This window comes from Brassica napus, chromosome C7 (assembly GCF_020379485.1).
Source record: "Brassica napus cultivar Da-Ae chromosome C7, Da-Ae, whole genome shotgun sequence".
Classification (NCBI taxonomy): Eukaryota; Viridiplantae; Streptophyta; class Magnoliopsida; order Brassicales; family Brassicaceae; genus Brassica; species Brassica napus.
The window spans coordinates 45,738,575-45,759,757 of record NC_063450.1 but is presented as its reverse complement, the minus strand read 5'-3'; the positions used below and the strand labels follow the sequence as shown (position 1 = coordinate 45,759,757).

The following is a 21,183-nucleotide window of genomic DNA, read 5'->3' as shown; positions in this document are numbered from 1 at the left end:
AGGGGTAAAATAGTCTTTTCCATTTTTAATGAATTTTTTTTTGTCATTTTCTTTTTTTAATGCTTTTTGTGACAAAATCTTTTAAAATGGATGTTTAAGAAAATTGTTCCATTTTGTATATATCAATATTATTTTCTTTTTAATTTGAAAGTAAAAAATAAATAATTATGCTATATGATTTAGAAAATAAATATATTTTATATTTATTTTACCAAAAATGATAGAAAAGAGGTAATACAAATTCATGAAAATTTATATCAATCTTAAAAAGTTATGATCAAATTTCATAAGTCAATGTATCTAAATTTTTACAATCCACATAAATTTTTTAAATCTATTAACTCTCAAAATTCACAAACTCTACACAAATTCATCTAAGTTTATTCGAATTTTTCCCTTTAGCTAATTATCCTCTTCTTTTACTTGTTATTCTTTGTAATAAATTATGTTCCATAACATCATAACTCTCCAAAAAGTCAAACAAATGGTATTACTTTTTTTTATATTCTATTGACTGATCCGGTCGGTATAAATTTCAACATTTAGACCCCAGAAAAGTTTACTCGACTTTGTAAAGAAAACTTTTCACATAAAAGCATCACGTGACTTGGTTTCTTTTGTTGTGTCATATACCAAAATTCCATTGAATACGTAACATTTAGTATTTCAGCACTTCAAATATTCGTATTAAAAAAAAAATTAATATGGGTGGATATTACTTGACAAAAAGATGGATGTTAGAGAAAATATCAAATTCGATAAAATATTTGTTTTTTTGGTTCAAATTCGGCAAAAGATATCTATTCAAAAATGTATAGCAAAATGCAAGTCCAACATGCACGTGAACAATGGACCAACAAAGCTACAAAGCCTACCTACAAGGCTACAATGCCATGTGAGTGTGGCGAGTGAAGTTATGATCAAAACAATGAAATATCTTATGCTTCTATTGTGTGTTTCAAATCATCTTTGGTATGAATGATTATTTTAAAATTTGGATGAGGAGTTTATAAACGTAAGGCTGGCAATTTCCACACACTTAGATAGTAAAAAGGAAAAACAAAATATGGGATTCTACTCCATCAGGTGACTGACTCTTTGATATTTCCATAAGTATATGTTTTGGGATACCTTTCATTTCAAAGTCGTTTGGGAATTAGGGATACTACCATTTGTGTGAAAGATGGAAAAAAGTAAGACATGGGAAATTAATACTTTAAACATTTCGACACACAATCTTTATATATTAGAAATTTAGAATATACATGTATTGTATTCCGAATTTTTTTTTTTTTTTGAAACACAAAAAATTTATTGTATTCCGAAAATAAAATCTCTAACTAGAGATAAATCACCACATTTTATATATAAACATAGTCATAGCAAATTAGAAATACTAAACAAAAAATATACCTTATACTATTATATAAATTAATTTGAAATCCGGAAGTAGTAGTAAATTCAGAAACAAAACCTATAAGCAGAAATGATTATAAAGGAAAAATAACTTCACAGTATTTCTGTAAAACATAGTCATACCAGATTAACCTATAAATTGTACCATTATTTTTCATAAATTAATTTCAGATCCACAAATAGTAGCAAATTTAGAATATAGGATCTATAAGCAGAAATTATGTTAAAAGACAGTTACATAAAAAAAATTATGTTAAAAGAAAATAGAAAATTCTATAAGCAGAAAGAAGTAAAACAATTGGTTTCTCATTAAAATCCCTTAAAATGAGTCGCAGCAAAGAAAAAGAGAGTCCATTTTATTGTCTTCCCCCACTAGTCTTCGTTCTAAACACATCAATCGTACTCTCTCTCTCCATCATCATCCTCCCCCAGAGAACCGTCAGATTAGGGTTTCTCTTTCACTAATTGATCTGCATCCACTACTCATATCTACTTCGAATTCTTCACTAGCCATGAAGAATCAACAGAAGCAACTCCAGCGAGGCGCTTCCTCTCGCGGCGAAGAAAGTTCGGTCAGAGGGATCGATCTCATGAGAGTCGATCAATGCGAGGAGATCGATGCTCTCTCTGTGCCTGCCCCGAAGGTGGGAGGGACGGTTGAGCAAGATGCTCCTGTGAAGCGAAAACGGGGCCGGCCGCCGAAGGCACATGCTAAGACGCCGCTGCAAACTCAGCCCCCGCCGCCGCTGCCGCTGCAAACTCAGCTGCCGCCGCCGCCGCCGATTACGCGGAAGGATGACAAGGAAGAAGATGTGTGCTTCATTTGCTTCGACGGCGGAGACCTCGTTCTCTGTGATCGCCGGTGAGTGATTGTTAGTGTACAGTGATGACAATTGTGTCAGATAGTATGCGTTGATAGAGATTAGAGCCTTGGATGATGAGTTTAACAACGGAAAAAGAGAATTAGTTAGTTACTCGATTGGCTTTTAATTGTATTTTATTGATTAGACTCATATCGATTGGTAAAGAAGCAACGAGGCAGTGTTAATGAGGAGGTTTTGGATACGAGATTTTGTGTTATTGATAACTTATTGATGTTCAGGAACTGCCCCAAGGCATACCATCCAGCTTGTATTAACAGAGATGAGGCATTCTTTCGAACAACGGCTAAATGGAACTGCGGTATGTGGCAAAGTTCATGTTGTTAAAAATAGGGAGGGAATATTTTCTGACATGCCCTCATTTCAATCTTTTAAATGGCTACGGAAACTGATGTTTTCTTTATTCATTTACAGGTTGGCATATATGCAGTAAATGCCAGAAATCTTCCAGTTACTTGTGTTATACATGCACTTTTTCTGTTTGTAAGCGGTGCGTTGCTGATGCCGACTATGTGTTTGTGAGAGGTAACATGGGGCTTTGTGGCACATGCATTAAGCCAATAATGTTAATTGAGAATATTGGTCAAGGAGATGTTCAAGCGGTAAGACACTTCTCCACATTCCATAGTTTCCATTCAATTCTCAGCCGCAAAATTTGCTCAGGCGAATTGATTTTCACCACCTGTCACAATTACCTTAGGAGGAATATAGTTTTGCCATGCACATGACACTCGTCGAACACGATAGGTTTTGTGATAGCAACCAGTTACAAGCTGATATCATGGAATTTTAGAGATTTGGGGTTGATGGATAAGAACTCATATTACGAGAGAAGTAAGGGAATGATGGAATTTAGGGTTTCATATTTAATAAGTTCTTGCAAGAGCAGTAGAGGGTATGTTGGGTGTCTTTTTTTAAAAATAATCGCATAAAGCCATAGGAAAAGAGTAACTTTTCTTGTTTAGGGAGGAAATCTTGTACTTCGTTCTATAAGAAATTTGAGTGTTTTTCTTTTTGTATTTTCTTCTTTATTTACTATTTCATAATGTGCGCGGGCATAATGTTTTTCCTTGTTTATTAGGTTAAGGTGGATTTTGATGACAAGCTCAGTTGGGAGTATCTGTTCAAGGTATATTGGCTTTGCCTGAAGGAAGAGCTGTCTCTAACTGTCGACGAGCTTATGAGAGCTTATAATCCTTGGAAGGAGGTTCCTTACACTGCTCCTAAAGTGGAGTTACGAAACGATCATACCCGTAACAATGTTTATTCTTCAGGCAGTTCAGCTTTAGGTGCAGCAGATAATGGAATAAAAAGAAGAAAGACTAGTGATTCATCCACCTTACCTAGCAAGTTGGATGCCAAAAATCCAAGTAATACCCCAAAGAAGCGTCCTGAAGATACAAATTGGGCAACAAAAGAACTCCTCGAGTTTTTGTCGTTCATGAGAAATGGCGATACATCGGTTATTTCTCAGTTTGACGTGCAGGGTCTTCTGCTTGACTATATCAACAAAAAAAATCTTAGGGATCCTCATCAGGAGTCTCAAGTTATTTGTGACCTAATGCTTGTGAAGTTGTTTGGAAAGCAACGAGTGGGTCACATTGAAATGCTTAAGCTTCTTGAGTCTCACTTTCTTATCCAAGAGAAACCTAAAGATGAGAAAACCACGAATGGGGAAACTACTCATGTTGTTCCTAGCCAAGTAGTTGAAGATATTGGTCATGATCCACCGGTTAGGGATAGAAGACGCAAGATGTATAGGAAAACTGTTGGCAGGGTACAAAACGAAAATCTGGATGCATATGCAGCGATTGATGTTCACAATATCAACCTGATTTATTTGAGACGTAAATTCTTAGAGACTCTACTTGATGATATCAACAAAGTTCACGAAAAGGTGGTAGGCACAATTTTGAGAATTAAGGTATCCGGCAGCGACCAGAAGCTGGATATTCACAGGCTCGTTCAAGTTATAGGTATTTGATCAGTGCTCATATTAATGCTTTTTTGAGGAAAGAAAATTGGGAAATTAGTGACCCAAAATTTTAATAGTAAGATCTCAGCTGCTTTTGTGGTTATTTAACAGGTACAAGCAAGGCAGCAGCAACCTACCAACTTGGCGCAAAGACTACAGATGTTATGCTAGAAATACTAAATCTAGAAAAGAGAGAGGTCATCTCGATTGATCAATTATCAGATCAGAATGTCACAGAGGTAAATATAGCCTCTCTGAAACATTAGTTTATCTACCTTTCTATGCTCGTCAATAAAAGGTTTAAACCCCATCTACTAATAAGGTAACGCTAGTAGTTAGGTTTTAATTTCTCCTATATGTACCTATTACTGTGGTTTTCAGGACGAGTGCAAACGGCTACGCCAGAGCATAAAATGTGGTCTCAATAAACGTTTGACTGTGGTAAGACCGCCCGCATGATATTTTCTCGTGAAATTGTATATTTTACCTAACTTGGAAACTCATGTTTTTTTTGCGGTGTCAGGGTGACATCTTGAAGACGGCAACAACACTGCAAGCCATGAGAATCAATGAGGTAGGCTAATTAAAAGCAAGCAAATATTATACGTATCTATATATATTAAAGATCCCCTGATCTTAGTTTTTTACTGTGGTGTGCTTCTTACTCATGTTTTGTCGATGTAGGCTCTGGAAGCTGAGATATTAAAGGCCAAACACCTCCGTGATCAGGCCAGTGAGAAGAATCATCGAAAGGAATATCCTTTTTGAGATTGCCTTACTATATTTGTTGCACTTCGGTTACACTATTTTCCTTTTCAGATACTGGTTATAGAATCTTTCAGTGAGTCTTTGATGAAATAATTCGTTAAAGAGTCGACCATGCCACTCGTAACGGCTAAGAATAATTTAGTTTGAGTAGATAGCTTGATAAGTACTTCGGTCTTCCCATTTAGATGTTTGGTCTGCGTTTAAATGTGAAAGATACTTTTACACTGAGTGATTGCATGGAAAGTTCAAGTCTTGATTTCTTAACCATCTCCCACGCTTAGAGAATGTGTAGAAAAGCTAGCGCTTCTAAAATCACCTGAGCATCGCCAGCGGCTTCTGCAGGAAGTCCCAGAAGTTCATACGGATCCAAGCATGGATCCAAGTCAACCATCAGCAGAAGATGCAGTGTTGAGTACGAGAAAACAAGGTTTCCCACTTTAACCTAGGATGTGAACAAGCTAATTGTTCATTTTCTTACAAAAATTCCTGATTGGTGGATACTATTTACAATCTTTTACGTTTTCTATTTGCAGATAATCACATAAAGGCTCCTAGTAAAGGTCCGAAGAGAAAAGGGAATATCCTGAACAACTTGGGAAATAATGCGCAGACAAAATATGATGCTCCAGTTTTGCGAAGCAGAAAGGCCGTGAATGTTACTAAGAAAGATGATTGTTCCAAGGTCCACAACAACTCATCAGATATCCAGGTTTGACCACACATCCTACTCTGTTTGCAATGTAACCTCTCATATGGTTTTTTAGTATTGGTTTCAAGTCATATACCTTCATTTCTGGGTACTACAGGAAAGTGGTAAAGATGATGAGGAGAGTGAAATATGGCATTATCGAGATCCAACCGGAAAGACCCAGGGACCGTTTTCTATGGGGCAGCTCCGCAGATGGAAATCTTCTGGTCATTTCCCCCCTTATCTTAGGATATGGAAAGCGCATGAGAACCAAGATGATTCTGTACTTCTGACTGAAGCTCTTGCCGGAAGATTTGATAAAGCAACTACTACGCCGAGTTCCTCTTTGCTTCCCCAAGAACTAAAACTATCTCAGCACGACTCGGGACGCACTGGCGTGGACGGGGACTGTCTTCAGAAGAACCTTACGCCAGTCAGCAACAGTGCAGCCTCCTCTTCGTCCTCTACTGTCAGTGCCCTTCCTAACGATCCAAAAGAGAAACAAGTTGCGACTCTTTTACCTTGCTCTGGAAAAGTTAAAGATGGTAATTCCGTTCGTTCCCAGCCTCAAGTTAGTTGTCCAGCATCAATGTCTGTGGTTCCAGGACATGTAGTTTCGCCTGACGCAAGAGCAACTTCAGGGGCAGATGGTAAGACTTTAGAAGAAGGAACAAACGGTGGTTCTGTTCACGCACCAAACCTTAACCAAGAAATCCATGTCCCTGAAGACTTGGAAGCTCAAGCGGCAGAGACTATTCAGTCTCTGTCTTCTTGTGTTCTGGTCAAAGGAACATCTGGTGTCACATGGAGCACCACCACCACAACTACCACTGATGCTGTTGCCACCACTTCGAGTGTTATGGTCACTGGAGGACAGCTTCCTCAAGTAACACATCAGCATGCTGTTGTTTCAGCTGCACCGTCTGTGAAGCCAATTGATTTGGCAGCTGATCATGCCACAGCTACTCAGACTTCAGACAACACCCATGTGGCTCACTCATCTGGGTGGCCAGCCATTGTGGCTGACCCGGACGAGTGTGATGAATCAGTTTCGGATCTATTAGCCGAAGTTGAAGCGATGGAACAGAACGGTTTGCCCTCTTCACCCACCTCAACATTTCACTATGACGACGATGATTTGACAAAAGGGCCAGAAAAAGATTTCTTTAACCCTGTCGCACGCATGTCCCTCACACCTGAAACATGCAGAATGAATACCTCTCAGCCGAGTATTCTTGACAATGTCTCTACGGGAAAAAGCTCAATGGGCACAGAATCAAAAGACAACACTCTCTTCAACGCTGGTCCGGAGCTCCTGCTCTTTGCACCACCAGCGCCATCTTCAGTTAGTCAGGACCTGACTCTGACGACAACAGCTCTTAGACTGGGATCAGAAACCACAGTTAAAGCTGGATCGGTCGAGAGGCTTCCCAAGTCCCTTTCAGGAGTGAGTTTGGAACCGAGCCCCAGGTCATCATCATTACATGACTCACCACGTGGAAACACCGAGCGCAGCCCACGTGGAAACACCGAGCGCAGCCCACGTGGAAATGGAAGTCATCAAAGAAGATCCGGTGGGCATAGCAGAGACCGGCAATGGTGGAACAACGGTCACAACACTAGCGTCAACAACAACAGTCATAATAATCGGCAATGGCCAAACAGCAGTAGGCATGGGTATGACCATGGATCAGGTTCATACACAGCTCATCCGCCCAAAGGGCTAAAGATATGTAAGTTCTATGAGAGTGGAAACTGCAAAAAGGGTGCTTCTTGTAGTTTTTGGCACCCCTGATTCTCATTTCTTTGTATTGTGTATTTATCTGTTTAGTTAACATGTCAAACATCCTTTCTGTAACTTGTTTATTTAGGACATTTCGAGCATCCTTTTTGGTAACACCAAAGTTTTTGTACCTCATTAGCCCATGTTTAAGTAATTATCAAAGCTTTGTGTATAACTTCCATTTAGAGGTCTTTGCAACTTATGTCGGTTTTGCTCGCTTTCATACCATGTTCTAAAAATCGGTCGCTTAGGTGTTACGCGTCACTCTTCCGCACCGATTTATGCCAAATTGGTTTAAAAAATCGGATATCCGATTTTTTTTCCGCCAAGCCGCCTAATCTATTTATTATTATTATTTTTTAAAATTTTATTTTTAATAATATTTTTATTTATTTATTTGATCTAAAATTTTATAAATATCATTTGTATTCATAATTTTGATGAAAATTACACTATATTAAGTTTATATATTCTATTTGTGTGTTTTATACAATTTTAAACATGAAAATGTATTAATGTTATACACAATTAAAGATTAACATGTTTTATAACATAGTAAACAATCTAAAAATTTCGCCCCGTATAGTTTCCGATTAATTTCCGATTTTATCTTTAGGCGCTAGGTCCAACCCGACCGCCCGACTAACGCCTAGTGCGTTCCGGAACAGAGCTTTTATATAAACCTTTATTAATACGCTGTCGTTTGATCGTTTAGTTTTTTTCTTCCTCTCGAGTCTATTTGTTATCTTAATGGACCTAGGCCCATTTACTTTATTTGCTAGCATTACAAACAAGAGGGCACCGCCGTAAGAGTTTCCGGAGAAAACAGATCGGACGAATGAGCTTGAAGATGAGCTAAACAACATAGAGGACAAAACTTCGAAAGCGATCAAGAAGGAAGAGAGGTTAACGATGAGCGAAGGCTCTAGCGGAGAAGTGAATAGCACGGTGATGGAAGAGAAATCGGAAGAGAGAGGGGGAGGATCTCTTGCGAAAGGAAGATCGTGCAAAGGATACCTTTACTACTCATCCACTCTCAAATCCAAGGATAAGAACCCTCGCTGCGTCGGCATCCCTCGTACTCTCCGTCAAGGTCAATTTCCTCTTTCGCAAATCAATCGCTGCTTCTGCTACATTCTAGGGTTCCCGAATCAAATTGATTAGGTTCTTCTCATTGCGATTAGGTTGAGAGATAGTTCTAATTGTAGAATCTATAATCCATAAGCAGAATCTTATGCTACTAGATGTTTGATTTGCTCTCATGGATTCTGTATGCATACAGCAATTATAGATTTCATGATTTTTTTTTTTTTTTTTTTTTTTTTGCAGTTCCTGATTACGTTGTTGGACAATCTGAAGCTGAAGCTTCTAAAGAAGGGCGTACCTTGGCTGATTTTTACTATGGATGTTTGGGTTATTCTGTTTACATGACTGATAAAGACTCATCTACTGCCATGAAGCAGCAAGCCAAGACCCAACTTCCCGTTTGTCTCGGCCTTGAGGTTGACATCACTTTTTTTCTCGAAACACTCATTAGGCTATGGTGTCTATATTTTTATGCTCATGGAGTTACATCTACATCTTGCTGTCGTTTTACTATTATGCGCTCTGGGCAGTCTAGTTGGTCTTGAGTTATATCTACATCTTGCTGTCATTTTAGTATTATACGCTCTGGACAATCTAGTTGGTTTCCTTTCTCCTCTCGGCTTGTTTTTTGTTTTGTTGGTGTTTGTGTTATATCTCTTAAGACGCTATCAACTTTTGTAAAACTGGTTTTATATTACAAAACATGATCCTTTTACTGGCGTGAAAAAAAGAATATGGTTTACTTTCTGCTGTTTCCAATCTCTATTATCTTCCTCAAACTTTCTAGTGTTCATGTAGATACTAGCAGATAGAAGAGCAGCTTCAAGCAACACTTCATCTATTCCAGCCCGCGCTCAAAACAGAAATGGTAACACCTGATCCTCTTATTCATATAACATGCTGAGACGCGTCCTGCATCTTGTTTTTTTAATGATTTTTTTGTTGTGTGCTGTAGATTCTCGGGAGGTGCCCCAGCACCAGAACCATAGACCAGCTTCAACCCCAATCCCAAAACCAACCCCAGCCACTGCCACAAACACTGAAAACGGCTTCGTATCGAGGTAAGATGGGAGATGGTGGACTAACCAACCAAGTCTGAAAGTCATCTAAATGGGCATATTGCTTATATAACATAACAATATTCATTAATTTTTGTCCTGTGGGATGCATCAGGTTTACAAGAAACGCAAACCTGGTAGCAGCAGGGGTGATGAAGAACTTGAAGAGAGTGGGTAACTATGTGAAAGAGCATTTGGACGACTCCTTGGACGATCATCGAAAGCGACCTAAATAAACAAATCTATGTTACATCAAAATGTGGAGAGAAACCAAAAAAAAAAAAAAAAAAAGCACAGGTGACAGTCAACAAGATATTATGAGTGATTTGACACTTTTTGGAAACTCCTTTTGGATTCTCATAATAAAAAAAGCAACAAAAAAAAAAGATGTATTGATATTATCTTTTTACAAGTACTAGAACTATAATGTGTTTACCTTCCTCAGTTTTGGTTTTGACCTTGATTATATATACCAAAAGGGTCAAGATGACAAGATTCTCTTAGATTCGTAATTATTGTTTGCTTATGCATTAAATTTATTTAGGTATTAGTAGAAATTGTTCCACTGGCTCTTAACAGAGATTAACTTATTTGTAAACTAAAATATTTTAGGGAAATCTGTTTTTTTATAGCAAAAAAATGGTAACTATGTCCCTTTAAACTAAATTATACTACTTTATGTCCTATTAGACTAATTTTTTCCAAAATGGCAGTAATGCTCTTAAAAATGTAATTTTTTTTAAAAGATATATATTGAGTTCGACAAGGGGGATCGATCGATCCCACTTTACAAGTTATAGTGGATCGATCGATCCCGATAATTATTCAAAACAAAAAAAAACACGAAATATATACTGATCGACCTGGTCCATTTCACTCGATCGACGAAGGTCGATTTACACAGATCGACCGATCTGTAAGAATAGATCGATCGATCCCGTGCCGAGGAAAGAATCCCAAATCGATTTTTTTGGCTTTGTATGATTATATTCGGATTGATTTCCACTTGATTTGAACCGACCAAGCATGATTTCAACTCTTTAAACTCGATTTCTCTGGGATGAAAGTGAATATTCTCAAATATTCTCAAATATTTGAATTTCTAAAAATAGGAATTTGAATTTCTAAAAATAGGACACGCCTCTTCAAGAATGTTCCATCGACAACAACCAGTAGCACCCCTTTGAATTTGAATTTCTAAAAATAGGATATTTTTCTCTGGGATGAAAGTGAATATTCTCAAATCGATTTGTCGCTTTTTTTTGTTCATTTTTCGTTTTTTTTTTAAATCGATTTTTTTAAAAAATATAAAAGTGAATATTCTCAAATATTTTGTTTCCATATTTTTAGGAACTGATTTCTTATCCGTAGAATACAACTAATATGTAGAAATCAGTTTCTACAGTTTTTTAGAATTATAGTAATGTTTAGAATTTGATTTCTACATATTTGATTTCTACATATTTGATTTATAGTAAATCTGTAGAAGTCGGTTTCTACATGTTTTAGAATTAGATTAATGTGTAGATTTTGATTTCTAAGAATTTTAGAATGGTAGGTTAAGCGCGGAATGTGTATTCTACATATTTGTAGAATACTCCTATTTACGTAGATCACGTATTCTAAACATTGTAGATTCAATGAAAAAGTAGATTTCGTTTTCTATTTCGTAGAATGTCATTTCTACTTTTTTTAGAACATAATCTGAAATTTATAATTTTAACTTTTTTATAACTGGAAAATATACCATTAAGTTCATATAGGTATTTTAACAAATGTTACTATTTTTCCAAAATTTTTTTGTTTGTAAAACTATTTATTAAAATTATTTTCATAAATATTAAAGGGTATTATAGGAAAATATGACACAAAATATAGATTAGTTTAAAGAGACATAGTTACTATTTTTTTTTGCTCTAAAACAGTTTTCCCAATGTTGTATTGATTGATGAAAAGCATGGTGAAGTTGGAGATTATTAGCACATGTGAGTGTGAGTAAAAATGTAATAATATCCAAAGAAATAACTAAACAGGAGTAGACTTGGGAAACGTGCCCAAGTTGGAAAGAACGAAAGACAAAAGCTTCACGTTTTTTTTCTCTCTCTCTCTCTCTCTCTCTATCATCGTCGTCCGTCTGTTTCTGTTGTCGTAGCGATTTCAATTCTAAGAAGAAGAACAGAACCGAAGAATATCCAAAACGAACAGTCCTCTCACCAAACCCATCTTCAAAGTTTTCTTCTTTTCTTCCTTTCTATTATTGATCGTCGCGAGATTCATCATCTCATCCTTACCCGATTGGGAAACTTCTTGTTTTTTTTACTCATCGCGCATCATCCTTACCAACCCGGTTTACCGATCTAAACCTGCGATCGATTGAACTCTACGGCTCCCATTTCACGAACCGAATTTGCAGTTTTCATCAATTTGAATGGCCGCTTACGCGAATTATTATCTACGGTTGGCACGACTTGGAACCGGTTCAGCTGTAAATTTCTCGACTCTCAGATCAATCGGCTCTCCGAACAACCCGACATTAGACAGGACTCTCTTCGAGATTCGTTCATCATCTCCTCTCTACAGACAATCCAACTCCAGATTCATATCTCAACTTGTCAAAACCAATGGGAAACGTTTGTATCTCGTCGACACACTCGCTTTGGTAATCTTTTAGATGATTATTGTTTTTTTTTTTTTCTTCTTATGTTTCATTGGCTTGAATTGTCGTCCAACTTTTTGAATTGAGACAATGGAATGGTTATGTTCCAGACAGGAGTCATTGAACACACATGTGTCTGCTAATTAATTTCTAGATATTGTCTTTTTAAAAAAAGTAGTTATAGTTCAAAGGAGAATTTGTTATTATGTGTGGTTTTTTTCAGGTAAGGAGCTTGGAAGCGCAAGGGTTGCCTTCAAAGCAAGCAGAGGCAATAACAGGTGCTATAACTGAAGTTCTGAATGATAGCTTAGGAGTTGTTTCTCAGTTGGTTGTTTCCAAGGGTGAGATGCAGAAAGTAAGTTTCCAACGAACAAAGCTCTGTTACCAAAGACTAAGAAGACCTCAGTTATATATATAGCTTTGATTAAAACTCTTGTCTAACTTTTTTGATCTTCTTGCTTCTGGTAGGCTGAAATGACACAGGAGTCAAACTTATCCAAGTTCAAAAGTGAAATTAACAGTTCACTGGTAAGCTCTGAATCCGTAAACAGAACTTTATGTGACATGCCTCGAATCTTAAATGGTGGTTTCATGTGTAGGACCACCATTTCTCTTTGCTGCAACACGAGAATGAGAAACTCCGCAATGACATAGAACGTATCCGCACTGATATAAGGTCAGTTCTCTTTTTTTTTTATATATGAACAACCCTATAGGGTTTGATTTGCTATACATTCAGTGTAGTGACCAAGACAATATACATTGCAGGCACGAGATTGACAAAGTCACAGCAGGACAGCGGTTGGACCTGAATCTTGAAAAAGGGTCTGCTAACTTCTTTTTCTATTCAAACTAATCTTTTTTTTTTGTTATATGATTTTTTAAAAAGTATCTTGTCGTCGATGATGGAGCAGGAGGATAAGAGATGAGCTAACGGATCAAAACGCCGAAACCTCTAACCTTACAAACAAACTTGACCGTGTTAGTATATTCCCATCTGTGGTTTATGTGCATTTTGTTTGTTTGTTTGTTTGTTTATGTTTTGTTTCAATGTCTCTCAGGAGATTCACACTTTGAGAGCTCAGTTGGAAGCGGCCAAGTACGAGGTGATCAAGTATTGTATCGGTACACTTGTCTCCATCTCAGCCGTTGGCCTAGCTGTCCTCCGGATCGTCATGTGACTCTCCATCGTTGACCAACATCATCATCTTTGCTGTTTTTTTTTCCTGTTCCGGATGATTATTTTGGTCTGCTCTCTACATGACTACATCTTGTGATTTATTCGTATGTTTAATGTAATTTGATTTCGTATATATGAAGAAAGAAAGAAAAAAAAAGAATAACTAATTTTATGAGATTTGCGATCAACGTTGTATATGATGATGTTTCTTCCACCTGTAAATAGTTTGGTTGTGTGCACATTATTATTGTATGTGGAAAAATGTTCTTGTGATGACGACGCCAACCATAGATAGAGAGAGAGCCATAGCCAGCTTTCTGCTTAGAGATAAAGCCCAGCGACAACCACAAGCCAGTGGAACTGTGGAAAAAAAAAGGTGTTTGCACCGCATCAATAACACCAATGTGCGGTTCAAAAACATGAACTGGTTTACCCCCAAAGTTTTAAAACTTGTGTGAGTTTGGGAGTTTGTGTTGACTACTACTTGAATATAAGAAGCGTAAAGCAAACCAATAATGTAAAGATGAGAATGTGGCACAGTCACATGTACTGTTTGGATCAAAGGATTCTCCCTACCATTCTAAGGCACACAACTCGAGAAGAACGCCGCTGAAACAATTTATCTATTATCCTTAGAACTTTTAAACCCCTACGCAAAAATATACAATCTTATGGGAAGATGGTTAGTACTAACTTTTATCTTACGGAACTTAATGATTATGGAACTAACTAATTATTTAGACAATGGACCATAACAACGTCAAACCAAGAACGGGAATGTGTGAAAGAAATTGAATAGGGTGGGGAAACTCCTCCATCTCTTCGTTTTTTCTTCTTTCTAAGTTTTTAAGAGAGAGTTACGTAATGAGTTACTTTTTCAAGAAACTTAACATATTTAGACACTTTACACTTGAGATGTACTATTTGACTTACTTTTGGATTTTAGTTGCTTTTGTCTGACGAAAATATTCTTGGATAAGAAAGAGAAATCGTGACTAGAGTGTGTATGGTTTAAACATCTAGTTAGTTGCTTTAGTTGTTATTAATTGTTGGTAAGTTTATTGGGTATTGGACTTCAATAGTAACCATAAGATATGATTTAAGCTAATTTGATTTGAGGGCTCTTGTTAATGTAAATACAAATCATAAAAAAAAAATGATGGACAAGAGAGAAGAGAGATCATGGCCAATAATCATATGGTCAAAGACTTTATGAATAGCAGATCGGTGGGTGGTGTGGTCAGGATTTTGGTTATGAAAAGAGAGGTTATGGTCAAAGTCGGTGTGGTCGTAGGTATAGGTTTTTGCACATTTTTGGTTATGGTCAAAGTTGGTGTAGTCACTCCGGTGACTTCTCTGTCTAACAGCACCAGTCCAGCGTGACCACGTCTTGTCTCGTCCTCCAACATCAAGCTTTTCTGTTCCTCTTTCACGTTCTGTCACCGGCAACGAGGAGACCAATGATTCGTCATGCTACCACCATCAATTCGTCACGCCATCACCTTCCGTTATAACATCACAATTTTTCCAGATCTGAAAAATTAATAAATCTAAAAACAGAGGAGTAAAAAACAAGAAACAAAAAAACATTAAATCTCATAATTGGTGGTTGATATTTAATATGTCTTTGTTTTTTCTAGTGATGAAGATGAGAAAAAGAGGAATAGAAGAGAAAAAAGATGAGAGAAGAGAAGAGAAAACAAAAAAACTCAGACAGTGATTTCGTTAAATGAGATTAACTCATTCTGGTTAGAATTGAGAGGATAATTTGGGAATTTTGTAACCTGGAAGTACACCACAAGCATAAAGTATGCTAAAGTGTTAAGAGAAAAGAGAAAAATATGTTACAGTGTAATTTTTTCTAGATAGAATATGAGTCTGTTGTGTCAAAACTAAAGTGAATTTATTTAAACAGAACGAAACACCACTAGAAATTTTGTATTTTGTATATACATGTTCATGATCTGTAGTTCAAATGTGTTGGGCTATTTTCATATTTAAGAGTAACTCACTTGTTGACAGAAATAAATAAAAAAGAGTATCTGGCTTATTAAACTAAAACAACAAAAAAAAAAAAAAGGTAAAAGAGAAACAAAATTATGAGAACTAGTATTCTATAAATATTTTAGAAATATTTGGTAATCTGTCATTGATCAATTTTCTTAAAAATATAAAATTTTAATAATATTATTTTATAAGAACCTCATGTGAAACTTTAGTCTGATTGAATTGCTCTTACAATTCACTCATTTAATTATTATTACTAGATCTCGATCCGTGCAACCGCGCAGATTTTTGTTTTCATTTATTTTTGTATAAATATTTTTTTTTTCAATTCTAAATTGGTATATATTATAATATATATGTGTCTATCAATTTTTAAAACATAATAAATTTATTGTATATTTTTTTCATTGAATAGATTGCTTCAAACTTTCACATGTATTTGTATCTTCTTCTATATATATATTTTCGGATTATTATTTCATTATTAAAATCGTAACTATATATATAAAGATTAGTAAAATATTGTTTTATTGTCATATTCAAAGATATTGTAACATTTTACAAATTTAGAAAGTTTTAAAAAATTAAATTTTTCGCTTCATAGATTTATATTATCGAGTAAATAATTAAACATTAATTTTTGTTTAATTTTTAGAATAAACTGTATAGTTTAAAATTTGTTTTCATTGGTTTAAGCTAGTAAAGATTAATCATTGTTAGATAATATGATTTTTGTTATTTTAAAAAAAAATCTTTATAATTTTAAAAGTTAACATCGATAAATATTTAAATATTTAGCATATAGAGATATAGTATTACAACATTAAATTATATCTATTTAATTTATACTATCTATAAATCTAATAGATCATCTATTTTAAGCACTGTAGTAAAAAATAATGAAAAGTTTATTACTAATTTATTGGTAAATTTTGTATATTACATTTTAAATTGTATAGTTGTATATATGTATATATATATATGTTATTTGATTTTTTTTTTTTTGGTCAACTTATTTCCATTAAGGAAATCTTAATAGACGCTTATATTTAGTATCAGATTCAAAAGCCCAAACAAAAATACAATAATCATCTAACATATACTAAAAGCAAGATATCAAGTCCTCTAAACGCGTCCACATCAGCTGAAAAAAACAGCCAATTAGAGATCCTTAACTAGCCATGTCATTTAGGTTAAAATATTGAAACAATATTGACTTCAATTGTATTCACTAAAAACTTGATCGATTGGTTTTACTTCGTCTTTATGTTGTCTGGAAAACGTTTTGGTAGTGATCGTAATAAGCACAAGTTTCAGCCAAAACGTTTTGCCTCAACACAATCAGTCTCCGATTTCCCTCCTCTCTTACTAGCCACTGATGCCGCCTTTCAGATCTCCAATAACCCTCAAACCACCACCAAAAAACATAAACATAAGCCGCTTCAAAAACCAGGCCATACTGCGTTAACACTGATTTCCCTACAATGTTCCATCTCTTCTCTCCTCATACATCTCCACCAACCGCTTTGACTATGTCCTTTCTCCTCTGGTTTGTTTCTGATCGATTCTCACATTTGTGTATAATATTTTCTTTGGATATGGCGCTTCAGTGTTTTATATATCTAATGAAGTTTTTTTTCTCGCTCTCTGTGAAATGTTGTTATGCAGATGGCCCTTCGTATAGGCCGATCTTAGTGGAAGGAAACGGACACTCAGGTTCTACCAGTCTCTGGCTCTGAATTACTCTTACAGGTTGTTTTGAGTTTCTTACTTTTTGTTAATTTTTTTTTCAAGATTAGTCTTTTCTGTACAAGAGAATCTTCAATTAAGCTCTAACTTTCTATTCCCTCTTTCTTTCTTTCTTTAGTTTTGTTTAATGTGATTCTACTATGAAGTTATGGTTGAGGGCTCCGCTGGTTAACTCTGATGGTGATTCAAAGGATGCTTTCCCAAATAATCTGGTAAGACGTAGGACCAAAATTGATGCAATGAATTGATTTTTAACCTCTAGCCATTAATTTTCATCGTCTTTGCTGAATTTCAGGTTTATGTGCTTAACGGCTCCATGTGATGTTGAAGCGTGGGTTTGCTTTCAGTGTCTACAATATGAACATCCTTTTGGAGGGTTTATGCAAGAATCTGGAATACGGCAAAACCGTTACTTTGCTCCGTGAGGTAAAGTTTGAGTTCTCCGCCGCCGGATGCTGTTAGCTACAGCTATGTTATAAGAGGCTTATGCGAGGGGAAATAGTTGTAGAAAGCATTGGAATTGTCGAATGATATGCAAGGCATCCATAATAAGCATTGATATAAGTGTATCACCCTTTCACCACATCGTAATAAACTCAATTTTGAACTCATGTTATTATTCACAAATTAGTCTAATTTGGTTCTGCAGTCGTTTTTAACAAATGCTCAGAGGTTCTATGATGTCATGTTAGTACATAGGATTGCAGTTTGTTGGCGTTTTTGGGCTCTTTTAACCATTGCTAGGTTTGAGTTTAATTTTAATTTTTATTAGATAAGAGTTTGTAAAATGCAGATGGAGAATACAGTTTATGCATTGAATAACAGTATAAACACAAAAGCATATGATAATTTTGACACATAATCTTTCTTGCAACATGCCATCAATTTTGCTGCAAAACATTGGGGTCTTCAGGGCCTTTTACGAGATAAGTGAGTCATATTCTGCTCGACTCTTTGGCTGACTTCACTTGCTTGCCTGTTTCTAAGTATGTTGTGTAGCCAGGGGATATCATGCCTCCTCACTGTTACTATGGAATGCAAGCTCAAGCTAAACGTAAAAATAGAGGCCCCGACACTTGAGTCTGAAGGTAAATTTGCATTCCCTATCTTTGCAAAACTTATGTTCAGTGATTGACTAGTGTGCTTGGTACAGCTCAAGAATACAGAATAAAGCCTGCTTACTTTGTTTCTCATAATCTCCTTCACCAGCTTGAATAGGGGAACACCAAACCCATTTCAACATCGCAGGTATTAAGAAAAGTTCTGCAAACTTGGTATCAGAAGCTGCAAAGGTAAAGTTAGCCAATGCAACATCATGTTTGTATTAAGTATTAACTATTTAGTTCACAAGCCATTCTTCAGTGTTATATCATAACCTTTCTTTCTTTAAACTAAAAAATTAAAACGACTACCTCTTCTATTAGGTTTTTCTTTTCTTTATATATGCGACTAAAAGTAGATGTCACTACTATGTTTTTATTTTCTTTTTCTCTTACTAGCTTAATTGGGTATTTTTGTTGTTTATTGCTGTATAAGGGTCGTCTGCTCAAGAGATTAAAAATTTCCTTAAGAGATTTGAAGTTGGATCTGGTCCTCTGCTTAGGGTTAGTCTCCTGATTATTAATTTTTTTTACTGAAGTTGTCTCTTGATTTTTTATCCTTATAAATACTGTATTACTTTTGAAAATTTAATTTTTTCAAAAGCTTGTAGTGTGTTGATTGATTTTTTTCATAGTTCTGACTGGTATATATATATAAATAAATATATATATATATATATATATATATGCATGCCTATACATACACTCTCTTATACTCTTTGTTATACGGTCAAAACAGTGTTCCAACAATGGATTCAATACAATAGAGCACATTGGTAGACTTCTACTCTTCAGTGATCTCTTAAGTTTTCAGAGGTTCAAAGAGTTCTATGCTTCAACCACTATCTCCACTGAGGATGAACCTTACAAAGGTCTTAGTAATCTGGTAAAGTGCTCCAATCTCTTTAATAATGTTGTTTATATTTTTATTTCTTCCTCATAACTTCAATTGATCTTGCCGTGCAATGAATGCATGACGATACATGAGTGTTTTCAGTGACTTACGGTCATACAAGCAAATGACAGTTTTCTTGATAATAAACGAAATCTTAACATTTGAGGTCTATATCTTATCTTTTGCTAAGTTTTTTTTTGTTGTGACTGGACTGGTTTGGTTAGTTAGCCCCTACAGGAGACTTATTTTCTTACTTGGATGATCTGGCAAATTCATTGGATATTCAGGCTTACATAAGAGAGTGTGTTTGGACAGCCGGAAATTGATTTCCCATCCCAACACCGTCTAGCTAGCTAGCATCAATAGCGTATGACACCGTTAGATTGCCACTAAAAGCAAATCCACAAAAAAATGATTCATCTCCTTACCACTTCGGTTTTCTCATTGTGAAATTAATAGAATTTTCTCATATGTATTCACCCTCTTAATGTTTTGTGGTTTTTTGGAATGTTTGTGTTTAAGTAAAAATAAGAATTTCGTTTCAGCAATTCAAATAATATGTCTATGGTTTTATATCTAGGATGTCTACTCATATTGTTTTATAAAACACACATACAGTCAAAAACTGTTAAATACATTACACAAAATCTTGATCTTAATTTGATATGACAAAATAGATAGATTAAAATAATTAAACTATGAACTTTTTTACCAAATACAAAAAAATAATATTTAATTTAAGATAATGTAATAAATTTAGTTAAGCGAACATTTTAAATAAATGTCGCAAGTCATACTCTTAACTAAAATAAATTAACTTACTATTTTATACATTTAGTTACTATAATTATAGAAATTAGTGCATTCATTATAGAAAATTTATTATATTTTTAATATGTGTGAACAAATGAAAAAATTATATTTGTGGATTAAGGGAGCAATAAAAAAATTCATATAATATAAATATAACAAATTAATTAAATGATTAAAAAAGTATTTATTTGAATTTCACTCTTTTTACAATTAACTCAAAACTAAGTGATATAGATAGTCAATTAAAATGGGTTTATCTTCTTATTTGATGCTGTAAAAATGGAGGTCGTTGTTGGTTTACTTTAAATAAGTACAAACGACACATAAAATAATAAATGTTAAAATGTCAATCATTTTGACACAGAAAATTAATGTTGATCAAAAATGTTCTAATTTTCTATTCAGAACATCAACACAGCTCATTTTAAAGAATTATATCAAATACAATTCAATTATTTTTTTCAAAATTACAACTTAACTACTGATCGCCTCAACAACAAATATTTTGAACACCACTAAAATCTTCAAAGCTTCGTAAAGAGGAACAAAAAAAGTTATTCACACATGAAGTCAACACTTAACTTAGCATCCTACAACAAATAAAGCTTTCCGTAACAAACAACATTTCAACGACAAAACATCTCATTTACCCATATTTGCAAAAGCTAAACATTCGATATTAACTAAAACTCATTTTATAATATTTAAAATTCAAACAACAATTAAAATTTAAAGTTTTTATGTAGCAAAAATCCGCGCGTAGCGCGGACAAACGATCTAGTTCATATAAATATAATTGTCCTTGTTAAACTTAAATAGAAAAAACGGTGGTTGCTTAGTGTCTATCACTTGTCAGCTTCTCTTGCGTCGACGAGACACGCGTTTGAACGCATGACCTTCACGGCGGAAACGGCGAACACAACCGTCATGACGCTTCGGACGCCGGTGGTCTCTGACATCGTTTCTCTATCTCTGTCTTCACTTCAATGCCTGAATTTTGATACCAAAAGAGACAGCCCAACTCCTTCTTTTCCTCAAACCCTTGTCCTTGCTTGGAATCTCCAACTCCAATAGATAATAATTCAGGGAGATCATCTCGGATGATCTATAAGAGATTTTGTCGAACCA

General features: G+C 35.2%; 3 protein-coding genes across 3 annotated transcripts; all 3 read left to right on the top strand.

The window, feature by feature from the left end:
• The first annotated feature begins 1,746 nt into the window (after window positions 1-1,746).
• On the top strand, window positions 1,747-7,683 carry LOC106440115 (zinc finger CCCH domain-containing protein 44-like). The gene is made up of 11 exons (XM_013881716.3): window positions 1,747-2,278; window positions 2,519-2,598; window positions 2,712-2,899; window positions 3,379-4,273; window positions 4,384-4,511; window positions 4,654-4,713; window positions 4,796-4,846; window positions 4,957-5,027; window positions 5,316-5,467; window positions 5,574-5,749; window positions 5,847-7,683. The coding sequence occupies exons 1-11, from the start codon at window positions 1,929-1,931 to the stop codon at window positions 7,521-7,523; spliced, it is 3,828 nt and encodes a 1,275-aa protein (XP_013737170.2). The 5' UTR covers window positions 1,747-1,928; the 3' UTR covers window positions 7,524-7,683.
• Window positions 7,684-8,284: 601 nt separating this feature from the next.
• On the top strand, window positions 8,285-10,099 carry LOC106440116. The gene is made up of 5 exons (XM_013881717.3): window positions 8,285-8,604; window positions 8,841-9,013; window positions 9,396-9,465; window positions 9,553-9,658; window positions 9,771-10,099. The coding sequence occupies exons 1-5, from the start codon at window positions 8,424-8,426 to the stop codon at window positions 9,889-9,891; spliced, it is 651 nt and encodes a 216-aa protein (XP_013737171.2). The 5' UTR covers window positions 8,285-8,423; the 3' UTR covers window positions 9,892-10,099.
• A 1,601-nt stretch (window positions 10,100-11,700) lies between these two features.
• LOC106440117 (protein FMP32, mitochondrial) lies at window positions 11,701-13,668 on the top strand. The gene is made up of 7 exons (XM_013881718.3): window positions 11,701-12,314; window positions 12,535-12,666; window positions 12,780-12,839; window positions 12,911-12,987; window positions 13,080-13,136; window positions 13,226-13,292; window positions 13,373-13,668. The coding sequence occupies exons 1-7, from the start codon at window positions 12,084-12,086 to the stop codon at window positions 13,490-13,492; spliced, it is 744 nt and encodes a 247-aa protein (XP_013737172.1). The 5' UTR covers window positions 11,701-12,083; the 3' UTR covers window positions 13,493-13,668.
• Window positions 13,669-21,183: the final 7,515 nt, after the last annotated feature.